The 14,071-nt window shown below is 43.8% G+C and overlaps 2 protein-coding genes across 3 annotated transcripts in view; both read left to right on the forward strand.

The window, feature by feature from the left end:
• The first annotated feature begins 1,332 nt into the window (after positions 1-1,332).
• Positions 1,333-2,424, forward strand: LOC129508681 (zinc finger protein 318-like). Its single transcript, XM_055323611.1, has 2 exons — positions 1,333-1,759; positions 2,038-2,424. The coding sequence occupies exons 1-2, from the start codon at positions 1,333-1,335 to the stop codon at positions 2,052-2,054; spliced, it is 444 nt and encodes a 147-aa protein (XP_055179586.1). The 3' UTR covers positions 2,055-2,424.
• Positions 2,425-2,593: 169 nt separating this feature from the next.
• VAPA (VAMP associated protein A) overlaps positions 2,594-14,071 on the forward strand; it is a 50,816-nt gene continuing 39,338 nt past the window's right edge. The window contains exon 1 of one of the 2 annotated variants that reach the window (XM_055323609.1): positions 2,594-2,885. In XM_055323609.1, coding sequence (XP_055179584.1) covers positions 2,807-2,885 — 79 coding nt within the window. In that variant the 5' untranslated portion in view covers positions 2,594-2,806. The remainder of the gene's footprint in view (positions 2,886-14,071) is intronic. The other variant, XM_055323610.1, reaches the window with a different exon arrangement.

A 14,071-nucleotide genomic window follows, 5' to 3' on the forward strand; every position in this document is an offset into this window, starting at 1 on the left:
GGAGAAGATGGTTATACTCTGTTACCATTTGTACTGGTACCTTTTTTTTTATCCTTGCCAAACCTGTGAGATAATCTGTCCAAAGGTGAATACCACTACTGATTCAAGTAGATTGAAGTAATATTCAAGGACTTCATACTCCTTGGACTCATAAAAACTTCTTAGTAGCTAGAGAAATATGTTTGAGTGTGTGTGTGTGTGTATATATCTATATAATTGTATACATATATAGTATACATATTGTATACATTATACATAGGTATAATTGTATACACATATGTAACCGTATACACATATGTATATATGTATAGTTGTATATATGTAATATATACATAAGTATACATACAATTGAGTATGCATATGCATGTATATATGTATTCTGTATATATATTTGCCAATACTTTAAGAGAACTTTATGTGTTACATTAATCAACGTAAGAGCAAACAGTAAACATTAGGCTCCACCTTTCTCCATTCCTAACTTAAATGTTAAACAACACACAGATCAATCACATTTTAATTTGTCTTAATCACTTTCAGCTGTCATTGCATTAGGGCTTTGGGAAAAGCAAAAATGCACAGGATGGAAAACTGGGCAACTCCCCTTCTCAAGTTCAGCTCTGTTACTGTCGTGAGATGCTCTCACCTGCGTTTTCATTCCCATATTTGACAGTAGAAGTACAACTTGCTGTTATTTGGTAGTTCTGAGAAGGGTGTGATGATGTCTGTAAAGCTCTTTGAACTGCTAGAAGATGTTAACAAACACCAAAGCAGAAGCCTCTTAAATAGTGAACCGTTCAGTGAGGGATAGGATGATTCAGGACAACTCTGAGTCATTATCAATGCGGTGCCCTAAAACAGGAACAGAGGAATCATTCCAAAGACGCTTCAGGTATTCTTAGATGACCAGATATTTAAATTCTCATGGAGGTTTAAGGCCATATGATATCTGAAGTTAACATCGAGACGACAAAGACAGTCGATTTCAAAGGTCGTGGCTTAAAATAGGCCCCGGCTTCTTCATCAGGCCGGAAAACCGGAGCATACGCACTTCAGCCTTCCCATGGAATTTAGGGCGAACGCGAGCCGCCGGCCCCCGGGGAGTGCCCGGGAACCTCCGCAGCACGCGGTCCCGGGTCGGAGCAGCCAGTTCAGCGCAGGCGAACCTGCCCGCGGACAGCAGCGCTCGCGCAGGGAAAACCCGGCGTCTGTGGCCGCCGAAGGGCCGTGGGAGACCCCGTCCCACGCAGTGGTCGTCAGCCTCCCTTGACAAACGCCCAGTTGCGATATTCTCCTTTGACGATGACTGAAATCTCAAGATAAATTTCGGGAATGAGAATAAATCCGAGGAAAGGAGAAGCCAGGACGCACTTTTCGAACGAGGCTCTCGCCGCTTGGGCTGCGAGCCCGTCCGCGGTAGCGTCCGCCGCGGGCGCCGCCTCAGGACCTGGCCCCGCACGGGCGCGGCTGCCCGGAGCGCGCGGGTCAAGGCGGCCCTCGAGCCCACGCTCATTCCGGACCAGCGCGGCGCCTCCTCGGGACTCCGGTTCCGGCAGCACCTCAGGCTCGTTCTGGGCACACCCGCCGCCACACCTTCGCTCCCAGGGCTCTCCTCCCTTGCTCAGCTTGGCCATCCGCCGGAACTCACTTCCAACACGACAGGGGAAGGCCGTCTCGGCTTGCGTCCGTCACCCGACGAAGCCGAAGACCAGGCGCCCGCAACCCAACGCTGTGGGTGCGCACCCCCACTTGCAGCTGGGTAAGGGCGCTTCCCCGACGGCCGCGGCTCCTCCCCGACGGCTTCCCCGACGGCCGCGGCTTCCTGACCCGGGGGAGCTTCCTCCGTCGGCTCCGCATCGCTGGATGCAATTCGGGAAGCGGCAGAGGTTCCGCTGGAAAACGACGGAGAATGTAGAGGGATGGGTGGACTTAGAAGTTTCAGAAATCTTGGTTTTATATTTCTAGGCGGGGGACCTCAGGTCAGTTCTCAAAAGTTTTTTTGAATTCTTTTTAAATTTTTTTTTTTTTTTTTTTCAGCGCAGACGAGACGCTGAGAGCCAAAAACGGCTGTCAGCCGGCCCACCCCGGCGCCTCCAACGGACCTCATTACCCTTCCCGCCCACCAACAGCCAGTACTACAATTCCCGGCAGGCATCGCGCAGTGCCGCAAAAAGACCGGGCCCCAGCGGCATGCTGGGAGTTGTAGTGAGTGAGCCTGACTGCTTTTCCCTTCTATTAAGCATTCCCACTTGGAAGACAGTAATGCGCGGCTGACAGCCGGTTCTCCAGCTTCGCCGTCGGAACTAAACGTGACCAAGGACTGCGCCCTTCCGCCCCGCGGTGCACACCGCGTCGCTGCCACGGGGCTTCGCTCCGCCCTCCATCCACACCCGTTCCCTTGACGGTTCAAGCTCCGAGCGGCCGCGAGGCCCCGAGCGCGCAGGCGCACTGGCCGGCGCCGCGCAGGGCAGGACTGGAGGGCGGGACGGGCGCTAGGGGCTCCCGGCCGCCGGGGCGCGCACGTAAGCACGCAGAGGCCGTCACGTGGGGTGCCGAGGATCGCAGTGCGCGTGGCCGCGGCGGCTGGTGTGGGGTTGAGTCAGTTGTGAGATCCGGAGCTGCTGACCCAGCGGGCGGCCCAGGGGTCCGGCCACAGAGCGGCAGGCGTCGGGGGTTCGGGCGCCGTGAGCTGGCCCCATCGTAGAGCTCGGCCGAGCCGCCGCCGCCGCCGCCGCCGCCCCCGCCCCCCGCCCCCAGCCAGCAAACCGCCGCCGCGGGCGCGCCCCCGCTCTGCGCTGTCTCTCCGATGGCGTCCGCCTCCGGGGCCATGGCGAAGCACGAGCAGATCCTGGTCCTCGACCCGCCCACCGACCTCAAATTCAAAGGTAGGCAGGGAGAGGGCAGCTGTCCGGGGTGGGGCGGGCGGGCGGGCGGCGTGCGGGGGGCTGGTGGGGGGTCGAGGGAAGGTCGGCGGCCGGCCGCGAGGGAGCGTCCCCTCCCCCACGCCCCGCACTTTCCTTTCTCGGCTGCGCCCGCTCCGGCCCTCGGCCTCGGGCCCCGCGCCCGGCCCGCGCCGGCCCGCGCCCGCCCGCGCCGGCCCGCGCCCGCTCGCGTCTCCCTGCGCGCGCCGGCCGGGGCGAGGCGGAGGGGCCCGGCCCGGCCCGGCCCTGCCGCCGCCGCCGCCGCCGCCGCCATCTTGCGGTCCCGCGGGGGCGCCTCCCGGGGGCTGCCCGCGCCGCTGGCCGCGCGGGGCTGCGTCCTTGGCCCCCGCGGCCCGTCGGGCGTCGTCTGCGAGGGGGCGGGTGGGCGGTGAGCCTTGAGCGTGCGCTGGGTCCGCTGCGGGCGCGCGGGGGCCCCGGGGGCGGCGCCGGCTGTCAGCGGCGGTGGGAGGCCGGGTGAGGCGGCTGTGCGGCGGCCCGGGACGCGGGTCCGGGAGCAGCGCTGGGTGGAGCCGGCCCCGGGCCCCGCGCCCCCCGCCCCGCGCCCCCCGCGCCCCGCGCCCCCCGCGCCCCGCGCCCCCCGCGCCCCGCGCAGGGGCTGCCGCCCACCGTGTCCCTGGTAGGGGATGGGGAGGCGGAGAAGCCCACGGAGGCCTCCAGTTAGGACCGACCCGGCGGAGCTGGCCGAGACCCAAGCGCGTGCGGGCAGGAAAGCTCTGCGTCAGCCGGCGGACGGGGAGTAGTAGGTGAATAGTAGACGTCTTCCTGGTTCTCCGGGATGACTTTTGGGCTCTCCTTCCGCGCGGGCCCACCGGCTGGGGGCTCTTGCTCAGCTTTTCTTCAGCTTAGCTCTTGTGCTGCCGACGCTTCAGGGTGGCGGGCTCTGCCTTTAGGTTTCTGGCTTATGGGGAGGCTGCTCAGGTGTCCCTCGGCTCCGGAGCGCCCTGGATGGACTTTGTAGCGATGCCTGTGATAAAGCAGGGGTCCGATTGGTGATCCCCGAGGAATACGAGACGGCTCTTTGGCCCCTGTGGTGTTCAGAGTGTAGGGTGCTTCAGGGAAGAGAGTTACACTGGTTTCTTTTTAGGATTGCCGAAAGCCTGGGGAGTTCCAACAGGGAAAGCAGATTCCTTCCCGTCTTCGTTTAACGTGTGAAGTGAACCGCCTTTTGGAAGATTCGTGATCTCGTTTCGGCGGCTCCGAGGAGGGCAGTGTTTGCGAAGTGTGTGGCCATTCCAGTGCTTACAACAAGTTAAATCCTTTATTGCTGTACAAGATTGAGTCCAAAGGAAAAGCAGGCGCTTTCCATAGACAACGTTTTGAAGAGTTTTAGAAATTTTAAGATAATTGTTTCCTGGTATTTATGAGAGTAGTATATAGTTCCTTTGTTTTGCAGGCTTTTTTAGTACATTTGCAGGTTTCTTTGAATTGGGAATGTGAGCTGCTTGTTCAGTAAGGATTTGGTTTTAAGACAACTCCAATAATTTGAGGGGCACTGAGTGTATCCTACCGGAACAAGTTGACGTGTGTGGCGTTTCACATGGCTTTAGCTGAAAGGAAAAAGCACCTTTGGGGAATCATGAAATTTCCTTACTTAGATTATTTTTGATTGGAGGGATTTATTGTAACCTCTGTAATGGTGTGTGTGCTTTTGAGAAGTTAAAAGAATCTTTTCTTTTACTTTTTGACAGGCTGAGTTTACAGAGGAAATTTCCTCTGCTGGATGTCCGTGTGTGTATTACCTTTAGGGACTTTAGAAGCCTTTGCAACCGGCTTTAGGCCAGAAAATGTGCGCAGAATTTGAAGCTTTCTCCCTAGAGAAGTTGTGATGTTGCCATAGTAAGAGACTAATAATAGTGGAGAAGCAAGCTAAAAAAACAACTCAGAACCCGTACAATAACGTTCATATATTACACTTATTTTAGGTACTGAAGAGTTATTAGTCATGATTATAGAACAGGTTTTTCTTGTGTTATGAATGAAAATAATTCACAGTGACCATTTTTAAAAGTTTGGATATCAGTGACCACTTTTTTAAAGTTGAGTTTTAAAAATGTATTTCACTGAAAAGTTTATGAAGACATATTCGGTTGGGCCACTTAGTGAACACTTACTGAAAGCTTTGTGCCATCCCTATACTTAATTAATAGTATTCGACTGAGTAATTCAACAGTTATCAGTTTATATTTGGGGATTCAGTACTAAACAAGGTGGGAAAAGGTGTACAGTTTGTAGTTTAATAGAGAAAGCGTCCAGTAAAACAGTGAAACGTGTTAGGTTTTTTCTTTGTCCTTGAAGAACTCAGACTTGTGAGGGGAGACCAAAGGCACATAGGTGCTATAACAGAGGCAGGACTGGTATGAAGAAACCCCCAGGTTTCTTGGAAGAGGCTTATTTTCATTTGGGTGGTGGGGGAAAAGGGATGGGCAAGGGAGTGGTTGTTTATTCAACCACTGATGTAAGAGAATGTGTGGCTTATTTATTTATTTATTTATTTTCTCTCTTAAAGCAGACTCCATGCATGAGCCCGATGTGGGACTCGATCCCGGGACTCCAGGATCAGCCCCGGGCCAAAGGCAGGTGCTAAACCGCTGCGCCACCCAGGGATCCCCGAGAACGTGTGGCTTATACTTAGTGGTTTGAACTGTGCTTCTGTTCCAGGGTGGGATAATGGGGAGGATTGGGGAATAGGAGGGGTAGGGTGAATTAGGAGAGATGACCTTTGATGTCACTTGATTCCCTTCTTCTTAATGTTATTTTTCTAGTCAAAGGTAAATAATTTGCTTTGATGGAAACCTCTCCGTATTCCAAAGCACAGTTCAACACTAAGTGAGGAGACTTATTTAGAATCCACAGTCTCCTTATCCTTAGTTTGATGATGATGTATATAGTCATTTCATTCTGACTTGCCCTAAATCATCTGTAGTTTTTAGTTAAGTGTGTTAAAGGATAGTTTGCTAAATTCTTTATCTTTTTTTGTAGGCTTATTTGAATTGTTTTGAACTCTACACTTGACAGAGATCAGAGATCGTTTCTCCAAGAGTGACTCATTTAATCATTTTGAGAATAGGTGGTGAATTTTTCTGTCATATGCATAACAATCATCTTGATAGGAATTATCAGCACTTTGCACAATTACGGAGAAACAGATACCCGTTTAATACATTTTCTAATACCTCTATTTTATTAAAAATTTTGCTTTATACAGTTGTTAACCTATGAAGGTGCTTTTATAATGGTGTAATGAATTCTAAGGTAGCTCTTTTGTCGCATTAGTAAAGAAAAAGAGGTAGGTATTACCAAATTTTGTTTAAACACTGTCAGTAATTTGACCTAGAATTCAGATTTGAAATTTGGTATTATATCTGAGAGATGGTTTCTTTGTGCTGTTATAGTTTTACTATTACAACATTTTTTTCCATTGTATTATGTGTTTTATTTTTCCTGCCTACTGGTGGTTATGGAGAAAAGTTGGAAGAAGGAAATTTAGAAAATGCTAAAATAAAATGTGAATGTATTCTTCCTCCTAGTAATCAGAGAAAGGAAAATAGACCAGAACCATTCTGTTAAAGGTGGCCCATAACAAAATCAAGCCAATAAAGAAAATTAAGCTCCCTGAGGAACCAAGAAACCTGTGATGTCAGCCAGAACATTTTGAATAGCAACATAATACTGAGAAGTACAAGTGAGGATGTAGAGTTCTTCTACTCTTGGTAGATATTTGGCATATTTTTAGGTCTTTCAGATCAGCTCCTATTTCACAGTGGCTTCATCGGATCCCTAGGGTGATTTCCCCCTTCTCCGGGCCACAGATGACATCTTATTACTCCATTCCTTAAAAGCTCTCAAGTAGCTCTTGATTGCCCACTGGATCCAAATATATTGGATCAAGAATAAAAAATATATAAATATAAATCTATATATATGTATTTAGTGTGGTATTTAAGGTCTTCCATGATGTGTTGTCTTCTCTTGTTGCATCTTTACACATCTATACTCCACTCCCCACCACCACCACCCCCACCCAAGAAAGAAAAACCCTTCTCCTATCCAAGCTTGTTTGTTCTGCTGTTTTTGTTGGTTAAGGTAAAATCCCTCATGACTCATACTTAGACCATGTTCCCTCAGATATTTTCCCTCTCATGTTTTCAACCACCGGCTTCTTCCTTTAAACATACAAGTACACATAAGTCTTTCATTGTAGAAGCAAATAAGCAAACAAAGTACTTGACTCCCAACTCCTTCTGGTATATGTCCCTCCCTGCCCCTCATTTCTTTTGCATTCAGACTTACTGGAAAAATTGTCCGTGTGCACTGTCCAGTTTCTCACCTCTTGTCCCCCGTAGTATTCTGTCCTCATTGCTTATTGCTTGCTGATCGCATCGATCATTTCCAATTCATATCTCTGTGGCACTTTACATTAAAAACAGTTCCTCTTTTTAAAAACAATTCTTTTGACTTCTATGTAATTGTCTTCTAATTTTCTTTTTTGCTTTCTTTATTGTCTCATTTATGGGCTTTTTCTTAATTGCTAATATTTTTGGGATTCTGATTTGGTTTTTTATCTCTGTGAACTTTGCTTCTTCAGTCTCATTGTTTCTGATGGCTTCACTTTCTCTTCCTTGCTCTATCTTTGCACCTGTTGGTTCACACTCAAATTTGTATTTTAATTAAGACTTTACAGAGTCAGTTTTAGAATTGCTTGCTGACTATCTGGATTTGAATTTTAACTCAGTTTTTGGGGGAGTATGGGACAGAAGGGGAGAGAGAATCTTATGCAGGCTAGAAACCCCACATGGGGTTTGGTCTCACAACCCTGATATGATGACCTGAGCCAAAATTAAGAGTCAGATACTAAACCGACGGAGCCACCCAAGCACCCCTTAACTCAGACATTTCAAACTTGATATATCCCAGATGGATTTTTTTTTTTTTATAACCCAAGCTTACTTGTCTTCCATATTTTTAATTTTTTGGTGGCATCGTGATTATTTATATTAGAAATACTCTGTATATCTGCTAATTAAAATCTGTATTTCTACATCCCAGAGATAATTTTTGAATCTGTCTCCTTTAAAACAACTCTGCTTTTAAACTTATTCATTTTCATTCATTTAATTATACAATAAAGATTTGAATTTCTGCAATGTAGAAGTATTGAGTAAGTGTTAGAAGTACAGTTTTGAATAAAACACTGTCTTTGTTTTTCATGCAGCAGTCCCAGTTGGAGAGAGAGACACCAGTCAGGTAATCAGCAAAAGGAACTGTAGCTCTGAAGAGGTGTGTAGGGCTATGAAAACATAAAATTGAGGACTTTGATCTGCTCAGGGAAGACACAATTGGACTAAGATTTTCTAAGAATGAGAAGTTTCCTAGGTGAAAAGGAAAGAAAACTGCAGTAGGCGCTGCATGTATTTACAAAGATCCTGTGGCAGGAGGGAACCTGAAACATTTAATGTTAAAGTAATCTCATGAGTGTGGTGCTGGTTTCTAGGTTGAGTAAGGAATTTTGTTTTTATCTCACAGGGATTATAAGTGGGGGGAATGTAGTGATATTCAAATTTGTACTAAAACAACTTCCATAATTCTGGTAACAACATGAAGTAATATTAGAAGATAGAGATTAGGCAGTTTTTTTAGTCCAGGCAAGAGGTGACAACTTGGTCTGAGGTATTGGAGATGGTGAAAAGTTAGAGGGTCAAGCCAGTGAGACTTGGTGGTCTATATTAGATAACGCTCCTGCAGAGTAGAGGTGTGTTGGATGTCTTTGAGATTTCAGGCGTATATAACCGGAGGAATGATGGTGTCCTGGGCTGTGCTAAAAAAAAAAGAAACACTGGGTATTTGAATGAGGACCACGTGTGTTTTACTTGGGGTGTGTGGGAGAGCGATAGGAGGAAGGTCCTGATCTCATCAGGTGTGTTAAATGTGTTTAGGTCCTTTAAAGAGATTAATGCAAAGTAACTAGTAGATTTTGGTTATATGGATGTATTACTTAGGGAGGGATCTGGGCTTTGGGTAATTATTTTAGGTCATTATCGCTTGCCTTTTTTCTACTACAAGTCTGTAGACAGGCCTGCTTTTCACTAGTGTCCCTCTCTCTTCAGCCTCTCTTCCACACTGCTGCTAGAACTATCCTTTGTAAATGCAAACTCGATGCTGTTGCTCCCTTGGGTTATGGAACCTGCTGGCACATTTTCCCAGTATGTAGATGAAAAAGTCCAAAACCCAATGCCTGCCTCTCCATTCCCTTCTACACATAGCTTTGGTTACATGAAACCATTTTCCCCAACACTTCAAGCTGTTGCAAGACTTTGCACATGCTCTGTCCCGAATATTGTTCTCCCTCATATCTGTCAAGCAGTCTCCAGTTCAAGAATCCTTTCCTTTTTTGAAGTCTTTGATTCTTGCCATCCAAGTTGGTCACTGCCTTCCTTTTTCAGGCCAGTGTTGAAGCTTGTGCTTATCTGTAATTATCTGCATTTAACCACATTACATAGTTTTATGTTAATATATTTTTTCTCTCCCAAACTGTAGCGTTAACTACTTGAGGATATACTTGTTTATTTTATTTTTATGTCCATGGTAACAAGATCTGGCATGGATGATTGTCCAATAAACATTGATTGCGTTAATAGGACTCTGATGATTACTCCTGTAATTTCATGTTTTTCATCTTGGATCTCTTTTCCGTAGGCTTTTTCATCTGCCTTTGCAGGTAGTTGTGTTTTCAAAATTTTATAGTTTCAGAAAAGAGGACATTTTGTTAAAAGGGATAGGACTAACCCATAGATAATTTTTTTTTTTTTTCATCTTTGTGCTTCATCCTTTCTATTTGTGAACTGTGAGGCAGGAATAGTTGGTTTCCTGGATGTTGTTCTGGCCCAGAAGGTTTTGAGTATATTTGTCAGCTGAGAAAAAGAAGAAAACACAGTATTTCTATGAAGTGGACAAATACGTGTAAAGGAGTTGGGAAAACTTGATGGTTTTTGAAGTTTGGTATTTTGTGATTGTTAGTGTTGATAATTTTGTTGTTGATCTACCATATTAGTTATCCTTTAATTTCCTTTAAATAAGACCTTCTTTCACCATGCAGAGATGTTCTGTGAAGAGAGTCCTTAGCAAACACCTTTTTATTTTCTAAGAGGCACTTTTTTTTAAATTTTTTTTTTATTTATGATAGTCACAGAGAGAGAGAGAGAGAGAGAGGCAGAGACACAGGCAGAGGGACAAGCAGGCTCCATGCACCGGGAGCCTGACGTGGGATTCGATCCCGAGTCTCCAGGATAGCGCCCTGGGCCAAAGGCAGGCGCCAAACGCTGCGCCACCCAGGGATCCCCTAAGAGGCACTTCTTGACCTTTCTTTCTTGGGCTTTTGGATCTTAACCTAGAGGGATTATACAGTGAAGTCTCAGCTGCCTTCCAGGGGTGGAGGTGATAAATTTTAATATAGGATGGATCTTATTTCAGCCTTGAAAAGTTTTAAAAGAAGTTTAGGGACACCTGGGTGGCTTAGTGGTTGAGTGTTCAGCTCAGAGTGTGATCCCAGGGTTCCAGGATGAGTCCCTCATCAGGTTCCCCACAGGGAGCCTGCTTCTCCCTCTGCCTATATCTCTACCTGTCTCTGTCTCTCATGAATAAATAAATAAACTCTTAAAAAAGAAAGTTTGAAAGTAAGAGGGGAGCTATTATTTGCAAAAACTTGTTTATTATAATTGAAATGTGACTCAGATTACTAGATAAAAAGCTTAAAACTTTTTTTAAGATTTAATTTAATTCACGAGAGACATAGAGAGAGAGAGAGGCAGAGAGACACAGGCAGAGGGAAAAGCAGGCTCCATGCAGAGAGCCTGATGTGGGACTCGATTCCCTGTCTCCAGGATCAGGCCCTGGGCTGAAGGCGGCGCTAACCCGTAGAGCCACCGGGCTGCCCAAAAGATTAAAACTTTTAATGAAAGCTTTCAAACATCCATAAAAACATTGTAATGAAACTTTATACTTTAATAATTTCATATCCTTTAATGATTATTAGCATTTTATCATGTTTATTTTTTGTATGTTTGCTGTGGTGTTTTAAAATAGATTCTGGATATCAAACATTTGAACCTAAAACTTGAGTTTTCTTTTCTAATAAAAGGACATTTTCTTTACATAATTATGATGTCATCTTAAACCAAAAATAACCATTCAATATCATCAAATATTTAATCTATTAAAATTTCCCTAAAAAAATAAATAAAATTTCCCTAATTATACTTCTGTTTTTGCTGTTCAGTCTTCTCTGCATGCCATTTGGTTGTCATGTATCCAAGTCTTAATTTTAAACACTGTCTCTCCCCCCCACCCCCACCCCCTTTTTTTTTTGGTCATACTATTGTTGAGAAGATCAGGTCATTCAGTAGAATGTCTAATATTGTAGATGTGTCTGAAATGTGTTTCCTATAAATTTGGATTTAGATTTGAAGGCTTGATTAGGCTTAGGTTTCAATATTTATATTCGTAAAAATACCTTCAGGGGGTAGAATTCTGTTGCATCAGGTATAGGTAGTGTCTGGTAGTCCCAGTTTTAGTGATGCTGATGGATGGGAACAGCCTTATTTCTCCATTGAAAAATTACATAAATATGAGCCTATTTCTGGTAATATGTGCAAGAAAAAAATTGGAAAGAAGATGTTAATGATTAGCTCTACTTTAGGATTCAACTCTTTGTTTTTATATTTTTACTTTTCTGTGTTTTCCTGGACTTCACCGTGAACATGCATTGCTTTTTATGAGAGAGGAAAACTTAAAATTACTTTATTAGTCTTGATACCTTTGGAAGATTAGATCAAAGTTTTCATTTGTTCTTCCTGTGTTACCTCTTTTTATTTTTAACTAATTAAGTCTTTTACAGTTTGAGGTCTTTTTTTTTTTTTTTAAATAATGCGTATTACAGGAAGGTAAATAGAAAACAAGTCTAACGGTTTGCAACCTTCTGGTAACAGTTCACAAATCAAGTTATATAAAGACAAATAGAAAACCATGTAATTTATAGCTGTCCTATAATTACAAATTGTACCTATGTTAAATGTGTTGTTTCTTTGAACTCTTATTATTGACATCAATTGATGGTCTCTTGTGAGAAGTGGGGTAGATTTGTTTGGGGGTATTTATTTCTCAGAGAATGGCTCCTGCAGATACATTTTTAGGGTCCCTCTTCTCCCAGTGTCAGTTAGTTCAGTGTAACCCAAGGCTAGCCAATATATAAGCTGATGGCTGACCAGCCAGAATTTGGATGCCAGCCCTTTAAACGTACTGTTAGATAGACGATTGGCTTTAGATCTTTAAAGTCGGCTGATTTGTGCCATGTGTAAGCAGAAGCAACGAGGTGAGAGAGAAGAGGGGGAGAAAGCTGACCAGAGATTTTGTGGTCCCAGGAATCAGTTTCTCTTGAATGCAGTCTCTATCTTTTTTGTTGTTGTTGTTGTTGTTGTTAAGATGTATTTATAAGAGAGCATGTGTGTGAGTGGATGGAGGGGCAGAGTGAGAGAATCTCAAGCCGACTTGAGCGACCCATGGGATCATGACCTGAGCTGGAACCAAGAGTTGGATGCTCAGCTGAGCCACCCAGGCACGCTGCAGCCTCTTGTTTTAAGGCCAGCTATATACTTCATTTCCTGTGTCATTGAGACTCCTTGTATTCTTTATAATAAACTCTTGAGTGTGATTTTGTTCTTCATAATAAATTTGTTGCTTAAACAAGATTGAACTTCATAATTTGTGAAAATATGTTCAACTTTATGATTTCACTTTTATGAGAGTAATGTAGATCAATGTCTTAAATTTTTATGGAAAAAACATCCACTTAGATATTTCTGATGACTTATTAATATCCCCATAGTTTGCTTGGCTGCTTTTCACTGGCTTTTGGAATGTTCTCTATAACTAGAGTAATGATGAACATTTTGTACTATTTTCAAAATTCAGGTTTAAATGAATGAGTTTGAGTATATTAGCTTTTTTTCTTTTTTTGAGTATATTAGCTTTTAAGAATTCAGTTACCATTTTTAAAAATAGAGATGTTAATTAAAAATTGTTAACATGAGAGGACTTTAATATACTTAGCTTGTAATTTGATATGTTTCTTAGGGCCTACATTTTGACAACTTTTCTTTTGTAACTGTACTTCCGTATATATCCATCCACACATATATATCCATTTATATGTATTTACTTTAGTACTTAATCTGATGTGACTTGGAATGACTGCCATACCTTTAAAGGTATAGAGTATCTTTGTTTCCTGTTTAGTTGTTTTCTCTATAAAACCAAATTTACTCTTACAACATTGGGGAAGATGAATCACTTAGTCTTGTTTTCTGAGTTCTGTTTCCACTGCCAAAAACTTCAATAATAAAGTCCTCAGAAGATGTGTGTTTTTTTTTTTTTTGAATATTTTCAGTTTTTCCCTCATCACTTTCCAAATAAAAAGCTTTATGAACAAATTAAGCTAATATGTACACATGTTTGAAAGTCCTTTTTGATTACAAAATTTTCAATAGAGAATTGAAAAAAGAATGGAGAGGTGTAAAGCAAATAAAAATTACTCAAGGTTACCATCTAGAAATAATAACGCTTGACGTATTTCTTTTTATGTTTTGTGTGTATAATTTTACACACTTATATCCTGTATTTCTGTTAATATTATTGTGATCATTTCCTCATGTTATGACAGTGACACAAAATGAATATTCAAAATGAGTATTTTGATTCTAAGCTAATGAGTTTTAGATATTTAAGTGGTGCTGAAAACATTTTCTGTTTTTCCCCAACTATCAATTTTCCTTTTATTTCCTTCCATCCTACTTATCTAGATTTTAAAAAGTTATCTAAACTCTTAAAATATAGATCCACTTCTATTATACTTTTTAAAATTTTTAAATATTTTATTTATTCATGAGAGACACGCACAGAGAGAGAGGCAGAGACACAGGCAGAAGGAGAAGCAGCTCCATGCAGGGGAATCTGATGTGCGCGGGACTCGATCCCGGAACTCCAGGATCACGCACTGGGCGGAAGGCAGGCACTAAACTGCTGGGATATCCCGATCCACTTCTATTTTAATAAAGATGTTAAGTAACAGGCATCCTTCA

The sequence above is a fragment of the Nyctereutes procyonoides genome, unplaced genomic scaffold (genome assembly GCF_905146905.1).
Source record: "Nyctereutes procyonoides isolate TBG_1078 unplaced genomic scaffold, NYPRO_anot_genome, whole genome shotgun sequence".
NCBI lineage: Eukaryota > Metazoa > Chordata > Mammalia > Carnivora > Canidae > Nyctereutes > Nyctereutes procyonoides.